At 44.5% G+C, this 21,988-nt stretch overlaps 1 protein-coding gene across 1 annotated transcript in view; it reads right to left on the reverse strand.

Moving 5' to 3' along the window:
• Positions 1–21,988, reverse strand: part of USP13 (ubiquitin specific peptidase 13 (isopeptidase T-3)) — an 81,725-nt gene that overhangs the window by 19,394 nt on the left and 40,343 nt on the right. The window contains exons 10-17 of the mRNA XM_006770019.2: positions 16,310–16,435; positions 15,121–15,274; positions 12,573–12,747; positions 7,833–7,921; positions 5,205–5,327; positions 3,904–3,930; positions 2,087–2,230; positions 342–508 (exon numbers count right to left, since the gene is read on the reverse strand). Coding sequence (XP_006770082.1) covers positions 342–508; positions 2,087–2,230; positions 3,904–3,930; positions 5,205–5,327; positions 7,833–7,921; positions 12,573–12,747; positions 15,121–15,274; positions 16,310–16,435 — 1,005 coding nt within the window. The remainder of the gene's footprint in view (positions 1–341; positions 509–2,086; positions 2,231–3,903; positions 3,931–5,204; positions 5,328–7,832; positions 7,922–12,572; positions 12,748–15,120; positions 15,275–16,309; positions 16,436–21,988) is intronic.

The raw sequence follows: 21,988 nt of genomic DNA on the forward strand, positions 1-21,988 counted from the left end.
GCATCTTGCCCCATCTCTATTTTTTTTCTTATCTCCCTAGTCTTAAACTCTCTGTATGATTCCCTCATTCATTTAGCTCATCTTGCCCCAGTTATATTATTTCTCTATTTTTTTTTCTTATCTCCCTAGTGTTAAACTCTCTGTATGATTCCCTCATTCATTTACTTGGACTTTATAGATACTATATGCAAATAAATCTCCGTGGGCCATGGTGGTGTATAGAGTAAGGTAAATATGACCCCAAAAGATCACAGAATATTGGAAAGTCCCAATTGCTACTGACGAAATACAAACCACTCCAATCAGAGAAGAGAATCCAACATACAGTCTCTCGCACTTACCGTTGCTCGTAGCGCCTGAATAGCCTGATTTCGATGGAATCCCATGGAGGTGATGATAGATACAGTCTCCTCCGGAGGCTGGTTATCCAGCCCAGTAGCACCAAAAACAGAGGCCCCAGCAGAGGCTGCTCCTCCATAACCAGGCATGGTCAATGGTTCGGCAAAATCTGGGGCGTAGAAGAAAACATATGAGTAAATCTTTGTGACACGGGTAGGCAATGGTTTCTTAGAAACAACACCAAAAGCACAAGTGACACAATAAAAAAAAAAAAAAATAGGCAACTTACATCTCATCAAACTTAAAAACTTTTGTTTACAAAGATACCATCAAGAGAGTGAGAAGACAACCCACAGAATGGGAGAAAATATTTCCAAATCATATATCTAAGGTACTTGTATTCAGAATACAAAAAGAACTCTCAGAACTCAAAAATAAAAAGACAAATAACCTCATTAAATATGGGCAAAGGATATGAATAGACATTTCTCCAAAGATATATAAATGACCAATAATATGAAAAGATGCTCTACATCATTAGTCGTTAGGAAAATGCAAATCAAAACTATAATGAGACACCATTTCGCATCCACTGGAATGGCTACAATAAAAACAGTAATAACAAGGTTGGTGAGGATATAGAGAAATTGAAACCTTCACACATTGCTGGTGGGATATAAAATGGTGCAGCCACTGTTGAAAATAATTTTGCAGTTCCTCAAAAAGTTAAACATAGAGTCACCATATGACACAGCAACTCCACTCGAGAAATGATAACATGCCCACACAAAATAGTTATATCCACATTATTCACAGTAGCCAAAAAGTGAAAACAACCCAAGTGGCCATCAACTAATCTATAATAATAAAAGTATAATATGCTAATTAGACTGGACGTCCTTCTGGACAACCTTCCAGATGAAGCCAGGGCTGTGAGGGAAGCCTGGGTCCCGGGTGCCAGAGGGAAGCTGGTGACGGCAGCTGGGGGAAGGAAGGCCTACTTTTGCACAAATTTCATGCATCGGGCTGCTAGTAAAAGGATAAATAAAATGTAGTGTGTCCATACAGTAAAATATTATTCATTCATAAGAAGAAATGAAATACTGATATATGCTACAACATAAATGAATCTTAAAAGCATTATGCTAAGTGAGGGAATCTATACACAAAGAAATCTCATATTGTATACTTCCATTTGTATGAAATGTCCAAAATAGGCAAATCTAGAAAATTGACTAGTGGTTGCCAAGGGCTAGGAAGAGCAGGGGAATAGAAAGTGACTGCTAAAGTGTGCAGGATTTCTTTCCAGGGGACAAAAATATTCTAAAGTTAGGTAATGGTGATAGTTGTAAGTTTACTAAAAACCACTGAAGTGTACACTTTAAATGAGTGGATTATCTTAATAAAGTAGATAAAAGTAAAAGCTAAACAGGCTCCATGTCTTCACGCACATTTGTCTATTTCAAGTCTTCATCCTCTCCTCGGTAAAAATATATCCCATATCTTTCCAGTGGTCTGAATTATATCTCAACCAAGCTATTACTTAAAAATAAGAGGAAAGACAAACACTGTGACTTTACTCCGCAGGCAAAGGAAGCGCACGTGCACACACACACACACTGCAGCACACTGTGAGCTAAAAAGTCATTTGGGGGACAGATCTGGAGGGTTTGGAAGGACCAAGCTTTAGTTAGCATCACTGAGTTCTGCATCAGGCTCGAAAGCCATTCCATTTCCGGCCACCTACCTGGCTCCTCCATGTGAACAATGATCCAGTTGAAGGCCACTTCGGCTCCCATATTTCCAGTAAAGTACACAGCCTTCCGACACGCTTCTAGAGGGAAGCCCATCTCGGCCAGCTGCATCACCGATGACTCATCGATGTCTGAGGCTACAGAGCACAGCAGGACATTCTGGTGTAAAAAGGTAAACTACCTTCCTGTCTTAGCGTCTCTTCACCCCTTTATCCACCTGCTATCCAAAGAAAGTGCTATTTGTTAGGTGTACAAATGGTGGTTTAACTGGTTTGTTTGTTTCGTTTGAAGCCATCCAAATATTAAGCTACAGTGGGGCCTTGACTTACGAGTGTCCCGACTAACGAGTTTTTCGAGATACGAGCCGTCTCTCGGCCGATTTTTTGCTTTGAGTTGCAAGCTAAAATTCGGGTTACGGGCCAGCTTCAGATACCCCACCGCTAGCTGGCGCAGTGAACGTCACAGTGAACGCCACAACATCAGCCCAGCATCAAGTGTCTCGCTCGTTCACTTTAAGATTTGACATACGAGTAATTTGAGTTACGACCTCCGTCACAGAACGAAAGTCAAGGCCCCACTGTATTTGAGTTGAGTTGACCTAAAGCAGTGGTTCTCAACCTTCTTGCCCTTTAAATATAGTTCCTCATGTTATGACCCAACCATAAAGTTATTTTCATTGCTACTTCATAACTGTAATGTTGCTACTGTTATGAATCGTAATGTAAATATTTGATATGCAGGATGGTCTTAGGCGACCCCTGTGAAAGAGTCGTTGGAAAGCCAAAGGGGTCGCGACCCACAGGTTGAGAACCGCTGACCTAAAGCTTTGCCCTCAATAGGAATCATGATAATCACCTGGTCAATCCAAGCACTGAAAACCAACTCTCTAATTTCGTATGGGGAGATTTAGTGTATTCCCAGAACCATGTCAGCCCCTCAGATCATGCTCAAGACCTCTACAGCAGCCTCTCCTACGACTGAAATTGGAAGAGAAAAGCATTATCTACAGGTCAAAAGGGCTGTTCCTTAAATCTCACAAGAGGCTATAGCAGGCCTTTAAGTATATCAGCAATCAAAGGAAGTACTCAACTCTGGGAAATGGAGAGCACAAATATTAACAATAGTTCATCTCCGGAAAGGCTTTGTAGACAAAAATATTCAGTGTATTTAGTGCTAAACACTCCCTCTTTCTCCTAATTATTATCTAAATATTTAGTATAAATAGTGTATTTTTAATTTTTTTTTTAGAAAACCAAGAATATCGGCTCCCATAGAATTAAAGGAAATAAAAGGCTATAAAATTAACACACAATCCAATGACATTAACAGCCTTGAGAGTATTAGTACTACCATATCCTGCCAGACGTGTGTCTTTGTTATGTGTCCAGCATCAGGAGCAAAAAAGTGACTGGCTACTGTGCTATCATTGCAAGAAGAGGCCTCCTCATGTAGCCAGAGAAGAAAGAAATGGCATCACTAGCCCCCATTCATTCATGAGGAAACAGGCTCAGAGAAGTTAAGTAAATGATTCTAGGTCACACAGTCATGAATGGCAGAGCCCAGCTTTCCAACCCAGGGCTGGTTCGCTCTCATGCTAATCGTCACTTTTGTGAGCTACGGGGACACTTAACCACCATTGTCACTGCTTTACATTTGCTACCTCAACTTGCAGACAAAGAATCATTTCCACTGAGGAAAAGCTACATATACACACGTACAGAACAATGCCCTTCTACTCAACCCCCACAGATAAATGTATCAGGGCAATAACCATTGTAGGACACTGGGAAATTTTTCAAAAGATACATACGGTCTATCAGTTGGTTCATCAGGCGATCTGGAAATTAAGGAAGAGGGAATAAAATGAGGCCAACCCATGGCAAGGTGTTTTAGAGAAAGACCACCCCCACCTGACCAACATAAAGTCATTACAGTAAGGAGGGGAAATACCAGGTTTCAGGCATTTAGAGCAGATAAAACATGATGCTCTGGTTATCATCGTAATGAACTAAATCAGTTCTCTCCCTGTATTTCTAAAAACTCTATGTAATTACAAGCCGATGATTCTATTAAGAGCCTCAGAGAAAGCTGGAGTTGTGCTTATAAGCCATCTTGTCCTTCTGTGATATTCATACTGATCTCTTCTTTCTTGAATTCCTTTCAAGAACCACCTGTACCCATCACCCAGAATGTCCCATGTACAGGTCTCTCTACACTCTGTGCGTTCACATTTGATTCTCATTAGAGAACTATGGGACAAGATGCCTCTCTGGAATCCTGTCTTGCTCCTCTTGGATTCACCTTACCCTCCTTGTGCACTCAAATTCGGCCACTAATAACATTCACTGCTCATGTGATGAAAGGCCTTTGGTAGAGCGGCCTAGAGTGCTCTATCACTATGAGTTATTCCACTTAATTAACTCTTTAAGAAGGTGAACAGTAAACAGGTGAGCAAACAAAGCCAGAACAAAACTGGTTTCATCAGAATAAATGAGCTAATCATGGAACCAAGATTTTTCCGCACTGTCCTTGGAACCACGAAGGTGAGGCAACTATTTTTTTGCATATCCTTTTCCCTTCAAAAGTGAAGCATTATGAACAATGAATGATTTATCATTCACAGAGTGAAAGAGAAACTCAAACCACTCTCTAGCTATGAAGCAGTGATGAAGCTGGGAAGGTGAGATGTGGGCAAAATGTTTAAAACCAACACACACAGTTGGATTTCCCCTTCCGGTTGTCCAAAGGTATTCCGAGAATGACACCGCTCCCCTAGACTAGGAGCCTACTGAAAACACTCAATTCTCCCCCTACACGTCCATTTGGGGAAGTGGAGAGAAGGCAAAGCCATAGGCGACATAATCTAAAAATTTTCTGGAGATTGGCTGCCCTCTGTTGCCACAGTTCCTTTCAACTACTTGTGATGGGTCTGTGCCTCTTCCCATGTCTATTTTAAGTTTACAGTTACATCCAGGCCTCACTTCTATGTGCCTATGGTGGGTTACATCAGAGGCAGACAGCCAAGGGAGAACAGAGTGGTGGGAGAAAAGTGACTATTCCAGCAGACTAGAGTAGCAGGAGAGGTAGAGAATGTCCTCCTGAAGATGATACCTTTTGAGTCATCAGGAATGACGATGGGGGGGCTGATGTCCGGAAGTTCCTCCTCTCCTGGCTGTAACCCCCTGGCTCGGAGATGGTTGATATCAAGTAGGTCTGGCATATCAATAGAAACATCTGCAAAAGGAGAGCAATTCATACACTGGATTCTCCAAAATCTCACAATCACCTCCTAAAATCAGCACCACTGACTCTATATGCATGTGTCTAGGCCAGGGGTTGGCGAACTGCGGCCCCTTGAGTGTGGCTCTTCCACAAAATACCACATGCAGGTGCGCACGTACAGTGCGATTGAAGCTTCGTGGCCACACTGAAGGGGCCAAAGAGCCGCACGTGGCTCACGAGCCGTGGTTTTCCGACCTCGGGTCTAGGCAGAGCTAAGGGAAGCTTTGCCATTCCCTGGAGCAATCACTGGGCCAGAAGACTCATCACGACTGATTAGATTTTAGTGGTGAACCAGTGGAAAGTGCAGAGGGTGCCCGGATTTCACACTAAACAAGAACAAATGGAATAAGCCAGGAGTCACACACTGTCAGGCCATAGACCATTTGTAGCCCAGAAGCTTTCTGCATGATGTTTTTAAACTTTGTTTTCAGCAAAAAAAATTCCAACTCTTAAATCCAAGATTTTAATGTATAAATCCAGATTTTCAGCTTATTTTGAAAACAAAATTGTAGCATCTTCTCATACGGGTGCCCTCTGTGACAGCCTATCACAGACCTCACCACTTCCTGTTGCCCCCATGACCCTGAGCCTCATATTTGTGCTATTCTGATTCTTATAATAGAAAAATGTATTTCTAATCCATGTCTTTATCCAAAGTGGAATACCGAAGAAAGACCAAGATAGCTAGCTAGCTACATGTCTCTTACACCGATCCATTTCTTTAATGTACGTTATCACCCTGCCCTCATTAGGCATGTGAGTTTGTAACCCCTTGTTTGTGCCTTTTCTCAGATCATGATGAGTAATGTGATTTAACTAAGGTAATAAATAAAGAATGAAGTTTTAAAGAAATTAGTTGAATCTCAGAGCCTGGGTACATTTTCTAGCTTCTCAGTTCAGTAGTTCTTATGTTGACTAACACAAAATTTATCAGTCTAATAACGCTGTTGAGATTTAGTATTGCAGATATTCAGATATAATAATAAATGGGTTCAAATGTTGTAGGGTGTGTCTTGGGCTAGCAAACAGAACCTGAACATAGTATCCCCCAAACCCATTATGATGCCAGGTATACCACTCCTACTTAAAACAACCACCCCAAGAAAAAGCTTAGTTTTAAAAAAGTTTTTAATCTTAGAGGACAGCAAAACAAGCATAATGTCTGACCTACAAAATCAATACAATTGTTCCTCAACAGAAAAACTCAGGTTCATTAAAAGAAAGCTTTGGAACTCCTTTAAATTGAGCAAGTCTATGAAATCTTCTCTGGATTTTTGTTCCTTTCTAGGAATTCCAAGGACAAAGGAAAATAAGAACACTGTGTCCAAAACAGTTCAAAGCCTTTAGAAGTCAGTTTTTTCCCAGGTACTTCTCAGATCCACGGAGGAAAAGCTAAGTGATGAGCATCCTGCCCTCTGCCCTCCTCTCTGCCCACAAAATCATTCCACACGAAGAGTAAAAATCTGCCAGAGAATCAGTCACAGCCCGGCATAACGTCAAACAGGTGCTGTGTAAACTGGTAGGGCTGGAGGGTTCTGGGAAATCACTCCAGGTGATTTTCCATTCTTTTTACCCATTCCCTTCAGACGAGCAGATGAGTGCTTAATCAACCAGTGTAAAGCCTGAGTGGTTGTTTTTTGAAGTGCTCAAAAACATACGAAGTTTAAAACACCGGCAAACAGTCTGAGGTACTGGCTTGAAAAACCAAAGAGGATAAAACTGGACCTCCTTCTATGCCACGAAGGAGGCTTGACTTGGCCTGGCGAACACACAATGCATGACACAGATGATGTATTATAGAATTATACCCCTGAAACCTGTATGATTTCATTAACCAATGTCCCCCCAATAATTTCAATAAAAACAATAATAAATAAATACAAGTAAAAAATAAAACATAGTATTTAATGATTTAAACAAGAAGAAATTTCCCTGGCAGCTTTGATTCTGGTCAAGGCACATGCTTAGGTTGCGGGCTCAGTCCCCAGTGCGGGGCATGCAGGAGGCAGCTGATCGATGATTCTCTCTCACCATTGATGTTTCTATCTCTCTCTCCCTCTCCCTTCCTCTCTGAAATCAATAAAATATATATTTTAAAAAAGAAGAAATTACAAATCCCAAGCCCCACTCCAGATCTGCTGAATCAGCATCTGCATTTACCAAGATCCCCAGGTAATCTGTATGCACCGCAACCTTTGGGAAGCACTATTTATTGATTATGTGGGGGTCCTGTTTTCACTCCTAGGGTCCACTCATGCCAGACACCATTATTCGAGGGATGCCAACTTTACCATCGGTGCTTATCATATACTCTGATTCAAAAGAGAAAAGTGGAAATTATGGAAAAATAATGAAATGGAACTTTCCGGCAGCCAACCACTCATGGCTCTTTCACGTGCCATGTTTTTTAAATGGTTAATTTGATGTTGTAAGTAAAAGCATGCACAAGATACCTACCGAATTTTTTGGGAACCCAGTCAAGACCGAAAGTGAACTTCTTTATCTGCACTACCAAGTATTCAGGGAATGAGGCAAAGCGAGATGTTCTGGGAAACACAAGGGGATTGTATCAGTGAAACAGGCAGTCAGAATTGTGAGTACAGTTCATGAAGCATCACCGTTGTCTGAGGCACCCCTGCAGTCTGCACCTGAGCCAAGTGCAGGAACAGCACGCACACTCAGCCACTCTTGCTCATTCATCCTGGCCTTTCTATGAACGGGAGAATATGCTGTCTTTTGAGAATGACTTTGGACCCATTGCCGAATTCTTACTTTTACTTTGCTGTGGCATTTTCTATTTCTGAAAAGTGCTTTCCAACCAGTTTTCTCTAAAACCCGTGATGAAACTTAGTATATACATTTGTAGGTCTGTGAGGACATGAATGCATGGGGGGTTTTTTACACTCAGTATTATTTTGTATTAGTTTCAGGTGTACAGCAGAGTGGTTGGACCAGGGGGTCCTCAAACTTTTTAAACAGGGGGCCAGTTCACTGTCCCTCAGACCGTTGGAGGGCCGGACTATAGTTTAAAGAAAAAACTATGAACAAATTCCTATGCACACTGCACATATCTTATTTTGAAGTAAAAAAACAAAATGGGAACAAATACTATATTTGTATTTGTATGTGGCCCCGGGCCGTAGTTTGAGGACCCCTGGGTTAGACAATCATATATTTTACAAAGTGTTCCCCCTAATACTTTAAGCACCCACCTGGCACCATACAGAGTTATTACAATATTAATGATTATATTCCCTGTGCTTTATTTTACACCCCCGCAACTGTTTTGTAACTACCAAATTGTACTTTTTAACTCCTTTACCTTTTTTATTATGTGTTTGTATATGGGGTTTGTAAAAGCTGCCCAAGCAATCCTGACACACTCCCGCCTCTGCTCCCTCCGAGAACCGCTATCTTACAGCACAAAGTTAGCATGGGGGGATGGGGAGGTGGTCTTTGGAGCTTTTGTTGAGGTTGACTGGTGGAAATGCCAGGGCCTCATTAACATACTACTGCACCTAAATCCAAGGTCACACGGATCCTAGAGGTATATATATTATGAGTAAGAAAGGCTGAATTGCCTGGAATTGAGTTTGGCAACTTTATGCACAGACTATTCAGTGTGCACACCTAATTCATACCCTGGTTCCAACTCATTCTCTCAATATTTATCATCTTAGTTATAACAATCATTTCTATTTCAGTGTCAATGTGAATGTGGCAGGTATATGTAAAAAATAAAATTAGCTGTAGACAGGTACCATAGCTAACATAAAAAATTCTAGAAGAGCCTGTCTGGAAACTCCACTTTCCAAATCTAAGTCAGTGCCTTCTACCTGGACTGTATTCTCCCAGAATTCAGAAAACAAATGCAAATCACTGCTGCCACCTAGTGCAGAAGAGAAGTCGCAGTACAGAGACAGAGCACTGTCCAAAGAGAGTTGAACTGTGGTGGGTCCTGGATGTGCTACTTAATTCACTCCAAATTGGAGCAAAACACACACACACACCCCTTGAGGCTCCATTTTTCACATCTACAAAGTGGATTTATTAATAATATCTACCGGCTAGGACTGTGCAATGTTCATAAAATTATGTGAAACCGCTTGACACACTAGAATGTACTACTATCTATACCTAACGAATTAATATGATCGTTTTGTCATGAAAGAACTAGACTCCATGAGGCCTTGGACATGACTCAATGTGACTCGAAGTGAGGTGAATTAAAGATCATAAGGCTCTATATATAAATAAGCATGATGAGGGAGACGGGGCACTAGATTATAGGAGAGGCCCAGTGCACGAATTCATGCATGAATGGGGCCCCCCTGGGTGGCCTGCGGGGATCGGGCTGAAACCCACAGTCCAACGCTGCCTGAAGCTCCTACCTGCTGCTCCCGCTCATCCCAACCCCACTGCACCTGCTGCAGGCTCCTACCCAATCAGTCCCAATTGGGAGAGGCTCACACTGCCACAGCAGCCCTCACCAGCCGTGAGCCCTGCGTGTGGCGCCCTCCTGAGGGGAGTGGCCTGCAGGATCAGGCTGAAACCGGCTCTCCAACATCCCCCAAGGGGTCCCAGATTGCAAGAGGGTGCAGGCCAGGCCAAGGGACCCCACCAGTGCACAATCAGGCGGGGACGGACTGCAGGAGGGCTCCAGGGCATGTCCAGACCATCTTGCTCAGTCCCAATTGGCTGGACCCCAACAGCAAGCTAACTTACCCATTGGAGTATCTGCCCCCTGGTGGTCAGTACACGTCATAGTGAGTGGTTGAGTGCCTTAGCATATCATTAGCATATTACGCTTTGATTGTTTGAACAGTTGACAGGTCACCAGATGACCAGACACTTAGCATATTAGGCTTTTATTATATAGGATAACCTAAGAAAATTAAGAGTTTAAACTTTGAACTCAATCAACCTGAATGAGTCTCCAGTCTGCCACTTACTGGCCAATTACTTTTACTTTTATTTCTTCACCTGTAAAATGAGAATAATGGTACCTACCTCATAACAGTACTAAAAAGACTATATATAACTGATGGGAATAGCTTACCACATGACCTGGAATGATTAATGTGCAATAAAAAAGATAGCTGCTCTATTACCCTATAGCATTGTTTTCTCCTTCTCCACAAAGACCAATTTTTCAATTATTAACAATTGTAATACATCCAGTATTGTTTTCATGTATATAAGAGCATGTGTATATGTAAGAGATGGAGAAAAAGGAAAAACACGTGTAATATCTACGGTTATTAGATAGGACTAGAGCAAGCAGAAACCCTCCTCAGGGGTTCTAGATAGTAATGTTAGCACTGCCTACAACAAGCATGTCAAATTGAAAGGCTAATAAGAGGCATGTGGCCTGCGGCCCACGAGTTTGACATGCTTGGCCCACAACTAAGTCTTAGTAGCATGTGAAGAGAAAATCAGGTCTGCAAGCATTGTTCCTCCATTGCAGGTGGGAGAAGGACACTAGGTGGTGACTTTGCCCTGGAATAGAATATTAGCTGGGAAGTGACCACTAACCCAGGGGTCAGAGGCTCCGTATCTATGGAAAGCTAATGCCTTCCATGCCCATTTTAAAGGTGGGCCTTTTCCGAGAGTTCAGAGTCTCCTTCCTGCAGGCCCAGCGAGTACGTCACACCCTGTGCTTCTAAGACTCGAATCCACTTTTCTGAAGAACACTCCGCAGCTCACACCTGAGCTGAGGGCTTCCTAGGCTGCCGGGCCCTGGATCACTTCCACCTCCCACACAGAGTCAGAATTAAAGCGCCAAGAGAAAAGGATAATTATTTGAGGAATCTTCAGCCTTTTGTCAATACTTAAAGTAAAAAGAAGAAAAAAATCAAGTCAACATGTTGTACACCTTAAACTTACACAATATAATATGTCAATTATATGTCAGTAAAGCTGGGGGGAAATTACTAAAGAAATTGTTTCTACCACTACTATCATGTATAGATACCTAACTGCCCAAAGCTGTCTCCAAGTTGCAATGCAGTGAATACCGATGTTTGACATACCAACTGTTATCTGCAAGACAGGTCCACACACACACACACACACCAAAACTGAGCAATCCTAGGATGAAAACTTATGCTGCAATGAAAAATTGATAACTGAATGAACTATTACTAATTCTCATTTGGATATGAATTAACTTTTTAATTATTTTTTTTTAAATATGGCCTTTTTTAGCTTTTGAAATAAATTTTTTCTGTTTCTCCATTTTTGATATATGAGGTCAGAAATCCTGAGAGATGGTTGTCACAGAGAATAAGTGACTTAGGTTTGACTGCTACTTGAGGTTGAGATAAAAACAGCCAGCAGTAGCTCTACCATATTCCACTCCCCTTTCCCTCAACTAGAGCTCAAACATAGCCTAGAATAAAAATGGCCAAAAAAAAAATCTAAAAGTAGGGGAAGAACTCCAGAGTCAGACTTTCAGATTTCCTCTCATTTTTGCCTCTATACCTACTCTTTTTCCAATTACATAACGTGTGTCAGCAAGGACTTCACTGTATAAAATTAACTAAGGTGTCAACTAAAGAAAGAAACGTTTATGTAGCTGACGAGGCTGACAATGTGGACCTAGAACACCTCCCGCCTAAGTCCCGAGCAGCTCATCTGAACACACTCAGGAGCCTCAATGGCCACTTCGAGGGGCCCCGAGACCCCTGGCCTCCAGTAGGAAGACAGTCAACCAAGTTTAAGCCAAATATCTAATTATGGATTAAAATCTATAACAGGGGAGTTTAAACATTAGAGACAGTTATACGTATTTTTGCAATTTCATTCATATCACTCTTGTCATGGGGGAGAAGTTCTTGGCCACACACTCTTGGCAAAAAAAAAAAAGCAAGTTCTTAATAAAGGATAAACCACAACCTTGCTTTTCAAAAAAGAAAGCATTCCCTCCCTAGCACATAATATATAGAGTATATGCCTGCTTTATTGCACAGGTCTCACACACAAGTGAGGTGTATAACATCCAAGGTTGTGTGAATCATTCCTACCTCACCACACATAAGCAAGCATGCGCAGACTCATACAATACCCTACGACCTCTCCCTTACCCCTGTTCCCATCTCTCAAGGCCGTCTCCCTATCCACCACCACCAAATAAGCACACACATGTGCACGCACGCATACACACACACACACACACACACACACACACACACTTACTTCACACCCGCAGACTTTGCCTGTAGGGCACTGCTCCAGAAATCATCCACGTTTTCCGGTTCAGAAAAGGCCTGGAGGCAGGCACTAAATGGTATCTTGGCACGAACCAACTCAGGAAGGGGTCTTCTGTTTGCTTCTGCTTCCCTTCTCGTTAACTCATAGGCGATCAGCTCATCTGAGAAAAAGAGCAAGAAGATTAAGGTCTTTGCAATCGCTCTTATCTTCTCAAAATGGAAAACACCCCCTTTGGACAACTTTTGCAGAAGGCTCCTGGACTGGGGCAGGGTTGCTTACTTGCTGCCCTTCACAGATGGGAAAAGCATGCAGAACGCTTGTTCTTGGGGTGTCTTTATAGTAGCGCTGACAGGCTGCATCAAGCCATTCATATTTTTTTGCCTGTTCCCCTTTGAGACTGACAGGAGGGAACTGTGAACTCTGGCCTAGATGAGAGGTTTAGACCATGTGTGCGATGTAAGTGATGCTCGAACCTGGTCTGACATTTGTCCAGAGGTCAAGGCTGATTTACCCAAACGCCACCCTCCCATCAAAAGTCTTCACACAGAGAATTTCACACTGAGAAGAACTTGAGGGCTCACCTCTTCCCAGACCCTTCTCAATGATTAGAGGTCATAGAGGGTGTGGGCCAAGGAGCAAAAGGAGCCATAAGGACCACAGTTACCCACAGCACACAGCCTGTGGTGTTGACATTGCCAAGACAACTCCCCGGTCAGGTTACTCAATACCTCAGACAGTAGAGTAACCAACCCAGAAGGCCTTTCTACACTATCCCTGCTGAGTGGTTAAACACCAAGGAAAAAAGAAGTGAGCGCACTGCGAACTTCCCCAGGTCAGCAGATCAGCTCTTGGAAAACACCTGCAAGTCAAAATGTTATGTAGATTTTGAATGGGCCTTTATGGGACTTTTGTGTTAAAAAAAAAAAAGAAAAAAATCACTCCTGATTCTATTTTTAGGCATACATACTAGTATGTACTTAGGTATTTTCTTAAACACATCTGACTGATATTTTTTCCAGAGAGGAAGTGAGAGGGAATGAGAGATAGAAACATCAATGATGAGAGAGAATCATTGATCGGCTGCCTCCTGCACGATGGGGGATTGAGCCCAAAACCTGGGCTTGTGCCCTGACCGGGAATCAAACTGTAACCTCCTGGTTCAAAGGTTGATGCTCAACCACTGAGCCACTGCACCCGGGCCTGACTATGATTTTAAAATTCACCTCCCAGTCCAACATCAGTTTACCATGTACTTATATCTAGGGTGTTGGCGTTTGGTGTTCTCAACATCCAGAGGCTAAATGATCAGTCTCCTTTTTGAACAAAATAATTACCACTCACAGATTATAAGCAGCGAGTCAGACAGGATCACAGAACCGAGCAGAACATGTGAGTCAGTATCCCCGAGGTCGGCAAGAGAAAGCAACAAAGCCTAGTTCTAAAAAGGAAACAAACGCATGCCCTCACCCTCATTTCTAGCCTCATAAAGGATAAAACTGTAAAAACAGGTCACAAGCTGCAGGAGCTTATAGAAAATGGAAGCCATTTTGCCTTGAAACGCCAGAATCATCACTTTCCAATTAGCACAATAAAGTGACCACCACCCCCGCCCCCACAAAAAGTGAGAAAAAAAGGAGTACACATGAAGCTGTTGGACTTCACAGAAATGACCCATTCACAGAAAAGAGGCAACCTAGCACAAATTCAGCCTTTTTCTGCTTCTAATAAGTTAATTCTAAGTAATATCATGTGTCTATTCTGCTTGGGGAGAACCAGATTAGACAGCCTGAAGGAACCTGCCCCTCAGACCCCAATATCTCCGCCTTCTTCCTGCCTCCAAAGCCTGGAGGCCCCTCCAATGGGCCTGGCGCCTGTAACACTTCATCATCTATAACAGGTCCCAGAAAACATGGATGCCAAAGCTGGATTATATCAAGAGACTATATCAAGAGACTGCTGCTTGAATGTCTCACATCAAAAAATGCAGTTCTAGAGTGTGGAATCTCGGAGGGAGAGGAGGCGGGGAGGTAATCAACCAAAGACCTTGTAGGCATATGTGCATAACCCATGGACACAGACAACAGGGTGGTGAAGGCCTGGGGCGGGGAAGAGGGCATGTGTAATACTTTCAACAATAAAGATTTTTTTTAAAAAAATGCAGTTCTGATCATTTCCCTCAGACTTCATAACACAGCTCATGAGTGATCAAACCGTGAAAGACTTTTCCACATGTGTACTTACAAATACCTTCCCCAGAATGAAGCTGACACCAAGCCAAACAGTTGGTCAAATTTATAGGCACTGAAATAAGTCCCATCCATAGCCCTCCACAAAAATCTGTGACGCATTTGATTCTCTGAAAGGCAATGACGTGGCGACCGAGGAAAAGATGGAAAGAGACATGCAAACCAGACCAACTGGGCCGGGTTTCCGCCCAGCAGAACTGGGAGGCGACTAATTCGTACGACCTCTGCTTCCAGGCTTCTCGCGCCGGAAGAAGCCCACTGCTGATTTCCCCCTCTGGAGCCATCACCTTTGTTGGTGGCTGCCTCCATGGCCACAGGTAACTGCATCAGGTAATCCACCCTCTCCGTGTAGCGGACTTTTCGGGTCTGACAGCACTGAATGCGTTCTTCCACCAAAAACCGGAAAACATCACTTGGATTTTCTGAGCCAATGCGGTTCCTCTGAAGGTTAGATTACGTCAGGTTAGTGGATTTGTGAATATTAAGCCACAAATAAAAATTAGCATAAAATCAAATATAGCTCTGATGTAAACATCAAACGATGTTATGACACAGTCCCTCTGGGACGTGCCATTTCACCAGAGTGCTTTAAAAGCAAAACACTGGTGGTTATCAGAAGTCCCCAAATGGGGGGCTGGCTTAATAAAGTATGACTCCTCCTGTGAATTAATATTAAGCAGCAATTAAAAGTCATGGGAGAGGGACTGATCTGGATGGAGTTAGACGAAAGGGCATGAGGGAGCCAAACTAAAGAGAAAGGGGCAAAGCTAAAGGACCGCCCTGGGAAAACCAAGGCCATATGTATCATTATAACACGCATTCCTATAAATTACATACAAATAAAAAAGAAATCACACTAAATTCAAATACGAATGAGATGGCAAAGAGTTCACAGCAGGTTAAGTGGAAACCGTTGCTTAGCAACAGCACGATTCTAAATGCACCTGGAAAATGCCTGTGGGTCAGACACCCAAATGTTAACACTGGCTCTTGGTAGGGCCGGTAGTACAGGTGATTTTTTATTTTGATTTTCTCCTTTGTGCCTTTCTGTATTCTCCATAAAGAACACATTTGTAATGGGAGCGGGGGCTGTTTTTAACAGGGGAGGGGGGAACCTTTAATCATGAATTCTTAGCAGCTTTTGAAAATCACAGCATTTAACGTGACTCAGCTCTGCTGTGAGCAAAGTTTGGCCATCTCTGAGTGGTGGCAGGAGGACAGCAACTACCACACAGGATTCTCAAGAAGCTTCGTCACCAAGGAAGGAGAAAGAATGGTGAGTGAAATAACTGATAAACACTCCTACAACACGTACAAATTAAAAGGAGAACAGGAGGTCCACCAGCGCCTAGGAAACAGGACAGGAGGAGCTATCCACCCAGTGGCTGGTGGAGCCTGGGCAGTGAGAGATTTAGGGAGGGGAGCGGGCACACGTCTTACCGCCCTGCTGAGCATTTCTGAAGGAGGCTTACTCACCTCTACCAGATTCACCAGGTGCAGGAAGAACTCCTGGGCATCCTGCTGTCTGTTGGAGGAGAATTCCGGATGACTCTTGCTTACAAAGGCCTTAAACATGCGTGGAGAGATCCCATTCTGCTGAGGCTACAATACATAAATAAAAGCAGCTCACAATCCTTGTATACACAGTAACAGCACTAAGTGGCTGGCATGGTGGGGATGAGCATAAACCCTCATTTGCAGGTGAGAAAACGGAAGCCCACAGAAGCTCAATGAGCAGGCCCCGTGCACGGGATGTTTGGTACCCACCTGGCCCTGCGCTCCGGACCTGATATGAGAACAGGACGGGACCCTTCCTGTTGAGTGCAAACTGAAGCCATGATGAATATCCCACTTTCTACTAGTAAAAGAGGAGGCACTGGGCCCATCCTCACAGGACTGGTGGCCAAACTGTCGTTCCATCCACTGCAGAGCAGGCTAGGGATGCGTTAGGGAGGAAAGCGCTGCGGCATCTTCTTCGCTCCCCATGAGGGGATATGAGAGAACCCCCGGTAGAGACTGGGGCGCCTGCCAGGAAAGGAAATGGCACTGCGCCCCCTGCAGGGCTGCCCGGGGGGGCTGTTTCTGGAGTGGAGCACAGGGAGTTGCCAGGAGCATGCCCCTCACCTGGGGAAGCAGACGGACCTGGTTGCAGCTGCCAGGATGGCAGAGTGGGAGAGGGTGGGGCGGGACAACTTGCAGGACAAGGATGTGTGAACTTCCCCAGAGGCTGAAAGGACAGCACAGAAGGCAACCAGGCTCCTCCAGAAAGGACACAGAGTAGGATGATGGGAGGTCAGCTGGCCAAGGAGCCGCAGGGCAGGAGGCAGTGGGGGTTACAGGGTCAGCTGGACAGGGCATCAGGAAAGGTCCTCATGGAGGCCCCTGAGGGGGCAGTTGGAGGCATCGCTAAAGAATGACTAATGTGCCCCACACAAAGGGCGGCCATGACAGGAGTCACAGGGAGCCAGAGGAGCCAAGAGCACAGCCCTGCCTTTCTGCTCATCTCCCCAGCCCTTGGTCCTGGCGCTAAGGGGCCAGAGGAGGAGGCAGGAAGCACAGAGGAGGAGCAAGGACAAAAATGCCAGAGGGCCACATACATGATCTCACTCATATGTGGGATATAACAAATAACATAAACTGATGAACAAAAATAGATCTGGAGACTAAGAAACACTGATCAGACTGTCTGAGGCAGGGGTTGGGGGGAAGAGGGGTGGTAAGAGATCAACCAAAAGACTTGTATGCATGCATATTAGCATAATCAATGGACATGGACATGGACACTGAGGCAGTGTCCTGAGGGGCAGGAGTGGCGGAGGCGGGGGGGGGGACAATTGGGGGAGAAAGGAGACATGTAATACTTTAAACAATTTTTAAAAATGCCAGAAGGTGCCAATGCTGACCCTGCTGCACGCTGGTTTCTGAGACTCCTGAGTGGGAGAGTGGAAGCAGGGGAGAAGCTTCAAACTGACTTTGATGCAAACTAGACTGTGTAATGCTGGTGATGTGCAGGAAATCATGGGAAATCCAGGCAATTTGCCTGAGCTGCTCTGAAGAGGCAAAGTGGGGAGAGTCCACTTCGCCTTGAGGACAGAGGTGGGCTCATGAAAACGCCATTTCCTGAGTCCCCTCCAAGTTCAGCCCATCCAATAATGGGGCTACATGTCACCTCATGCAGTACAATAACCCTACAAAGGAGGTACAACTGTTATCCCATTTTATAGCTAGGGAAACTGAGACTGGCAGAGACGTGCCAGGGAGGCCTTTCCATGCAAGTAGTCTTACAACCAGACTATTAACCAGCTAACAAAGGGCAGAACCAGGATGAACTCCCAGTTCTGATGCAGGTCCAGGCTCTCTGTAGCAAACCTGGGAGCTGTAGCACATAGTAGGTCTCAGGGACACAAACCTCACCCTGCATGAGCTTTCTGCAAACGTGTGGCTGTTGTCTATCCACTTCTCAAAACTACCACATGCTCAGCTTCCAAGCGACGTTCTCCTCCTCTGAAGTCCAGAGAACTTGCCACGTGGGCCATCACGGGGCACAGGGCACAAAGCCCCCCATTTTCTTCCACTTTCAGCCTGCTCTGGCCCATCTGACTGCAATCTTACAGGCAGAGGCCATGTCCACACTTCTTTGAGATCTCCTAGACCCCCAGTCAATGCCTGGGGTGTGGAAACCGTGACGGGTGTTCGCAATCACACAGTCAGATGCAACAGGTGATGGAAGAACTCCCATAGCCATCGGCCAAGGAGTGGGCTCTGCATATAAAATACCTCCAATGTGCATGTTCTAAGCAATGTTTCTAATAAAACTCAAGTGGGTTTCCTATCTTGCAAAACTGTACCTGCTCTAGTCGTCCAGTATTTACTGAGCACCTACTTCCTGCAGAGCACTACTGGGGATTCTGCGCTCCAAGGGCTGACAGACAACACACAGATCTATAATGAATGGGAAAGAAAACTGCAGGGACCTTGAACAGCAGAAATCAGAGAATTCTGAGGACCTGGAACCTGTACTTAAATGACCAGCTCACACAGATGGCTTCGATGTGCCTCCAGTGATATGTGAAGACCAATTTATACCTGATAATTAGCTTTACTACCTGTATATGCACCTCCTAAAAACTATGGCAGTTGTAACTTTCCTCACTCACTAGGCTGATATAGATCTCCATAGTATCAGCCAACACAAGCATGCAGAAATAATCCTTATCTTTATGCATAATGGCTAGCATTCATTCATTCAATAGAAATTTACTGAGTGCTATGAAGTGTCAGACACTGTTTTAGGTACAGTGGGGCCTTGACTTACGCGTTTAATTCATTCCATGACGGAGCTCGTAACTCAAATTACTCGTATGTCAAATCAATTTTCACCATTACAATGACACGTGATGCTAGGCTGATGTGGCGTTCACTGTGACGTTTGCTGCATCAACTAGTGGTGGGGTATCTAAAGCTGGCTCGTAACCCGAATTTTAGCTCGCAACTCAAAGCAAAAAATCGGCCAAGAGACGGCTCGTATCTCGAAAAACTCATTAGTCGGGACACTCGTAAGTCAAGGCCCCACTGTACTTGGATGAATACTTACCAGGTCCAGGCATAGTGCTGAGCACTTTGTATGTGTATCTTGCTTCATTCACCCAACTTCATAAGGTGATTAATATTAGTATAATTTTTTCCACTTGACAGATGAGGAAACTGAGGCAAAGAGTTGTTAAGTAACTGGCCCAGGATCAGAGCTAGAAAAGTCAGTCTCTCCGTGTCTCTCTCTCTCTCTCTCTCACTCGTCCTAATACCACTTCCTGCATACAAGTGACTAGTTCTCATCTCTGATGACCCAGAGTCCATCTTACCAGTGGAAACAACAGCACAATATGTATCTGACTCTGGATAATCCCTCTTCAAGCCCACGCACCGCTGGGGCCAACACCCCAGGCCATCCAGCCATTACCCCCACTCCCAGCAGGGTGGAAGCTCCACTGTGAATGAAGCTTTCGCAGTGTGCGTTCCTGTGTGGGCGCTCCCATGAGCGTGCACTCACGGCCTGCTCCTGACGGTGTCACCTCTCACAGGCTGTGCTTCATGCCTCATGTGGCCGCCAGTCCCCCCCGAAAGCAGCTGCTTTAGAAAGTTCAACAAGTCAGTGAATTCTGAAAGGCTGCCTGCTGCTCGGTACCACCAGAGGGTCATACGGCTGGGAGGAGACCTTTCGACAGAGACCCTGGTGAGAAGTCCGGGAAACCCCAGACACTCAGCATGAACTGAGGTCCAGCCTCATTCATTCCCCTCCCACGACGCTTCTCTTTGTGCCCATTTCATTTCTTTTCCCTCGACTGACCTTTCTTAACCCACTGTTCAATGGGCAAGTAGATAGCTGGAGGACTGAGAATCACTGAGGAGCTATTTGAAAAAGCTTCCTAGCCAGAGAAATGGTACCTCTCCCTCTCCACGTCACACTGCAGACCAGCTCCTGGCTCTCACGGCTGGGTGTGAACATTTTAGCTCAAACTCCGCTACTCCACACTGACTGCCTTAATGATTCGCCAGCCCTGTCCCGCTGCACCACACCCCACACCTGCGATATCTCTGATTTCAGAAGGGAGATCTCACAGGTCCCCAGCCTCCACTATTACTGTGTTCACTTCAGAGCTTGTTTATTAGAAAGTTAGTAAAAAAGTTGAGCCTGAATCTAATTAAACTTCCAGCTTATAAGAAACACAAGCTAAACAATAGCTCAAGGAAGCATTCCTTAGAGGAACCCTGCCAAGCGATCCAGCTCCTTCAACAAATCAGTAGCATGCAGGAAGAGAAGGGGGCACTTAAAAGAGACATCTTTGATATTGCAGGGGGAAATCTAGATATGCTTCTAACATGTTAAAATTTTAACCTGATATGTATGTTTAAAAAAAAAAAGAAAGTATTCTAGTTATAGATGCATACTGAATATTTACAGGTGAAAGGGAGGATGCTTGGATTTTGTGTTAAAATACTTCGGGGAAAGGAGAGGAAAAAGGGGAGGAAAGAGCTAAGTTTAGGAGGGTTGATGAAACCAGACTGGCAGAACGGTGATTTATTATCTTCACTCTCTAATTCTGTGTATTTTTGCAAATGCAAATAAACTTTTTTTCAAGGTCAGGCTCTGGACAAGGAGGTTTCTTTCTTACGAGAAACTAAAAACCAAAACAAGAATCAAATCCCTAAGTTAAAAAAGAAAAGGTTTCCTGGTTGGCAGTGGGTTGGTGACATCACCCGAGTGTCCCCCTGTGGACCTATCACTGCACAAGATGAGAGGGAGAGACCAGAACTGACCAGGAGTCAGACCTGCGCACACCCGCACTGTGAGCTGGCCTCGGACACCTAAAGGAAAGGTTAGTCCTGACAACCAACTGTGTGAGAGGGAGCCCCAGGTGCCCTCCAACACAGCAACCACCTAAGGCACCTGTTGTACTGACAGGGTACCGTACTTACTTTCTCCATCAGCAATTGGGAAACAGTTGAGATAAAATTACAGCGAGGACTATGGTGTTCAGAATGTTTCCCCAATGCTTACACAGGACTTTCTGATGAACACTGCACACGAAGGCAGCTGGACGCTGCCCACTCATATCCCCGAGCCTAATGCTTTACTCAACACGCAGGCAGCACAACTGAGGCTTTGTATCACTTCAAAGCAACGCCTGCTCAGATATCTACGTTGTAAGACCACAGGAATGAAACAAAAATAGGCCCATCTCAGCCTGTTCCCAGGACACACGTGCATGCCATCTGTTGATTCAAACTTTTATACTTAAACCCTGGACCAGTAGTTCCCAACCCAGATCCAACTCCCAAATCTCCTAGGCCCATGGTCAGCAAACTGCGGCTCACGAGCCAGATGCGGCTCTTTGGCCCCTTGAGTGCGGCTCTTCCACAAAATACCACCTGCGGCCGCGCACATACAGTGCGATTGAAACTTCATGGCCCATGCGCAGAAGTCGGTATTTTGCGGAAGAGCTGGTCTTTTGTGGAAGAGCCACACTCAAGGGGCCAACTAAAGGAACAGAGGGCATTCCCCTAGCTATGTTTCATATTTCAGATGGTGAGTTAAAAATGTTACATTTGCCCAACCCAGGAAAATGGAGGTTAGTAAAAAAACAAAGGTCTGAGTTT

This window comes from Myotis davidii, unplaced genomic scaffold, assembly GCF_000327345.1.
Source record: "Myotis davidii unplaced genomic scaffold, ASM32734v1 scaffold123, whole genome shotgun sequence".
In the NCBI taxonomy this organism is placed as follows: domain Eukaryota; kingdom Metazoa; phylum Chordata; class Mammalia; order Chiroptera; family Vespertilionidae; genus Myotis; species Myotis davidii.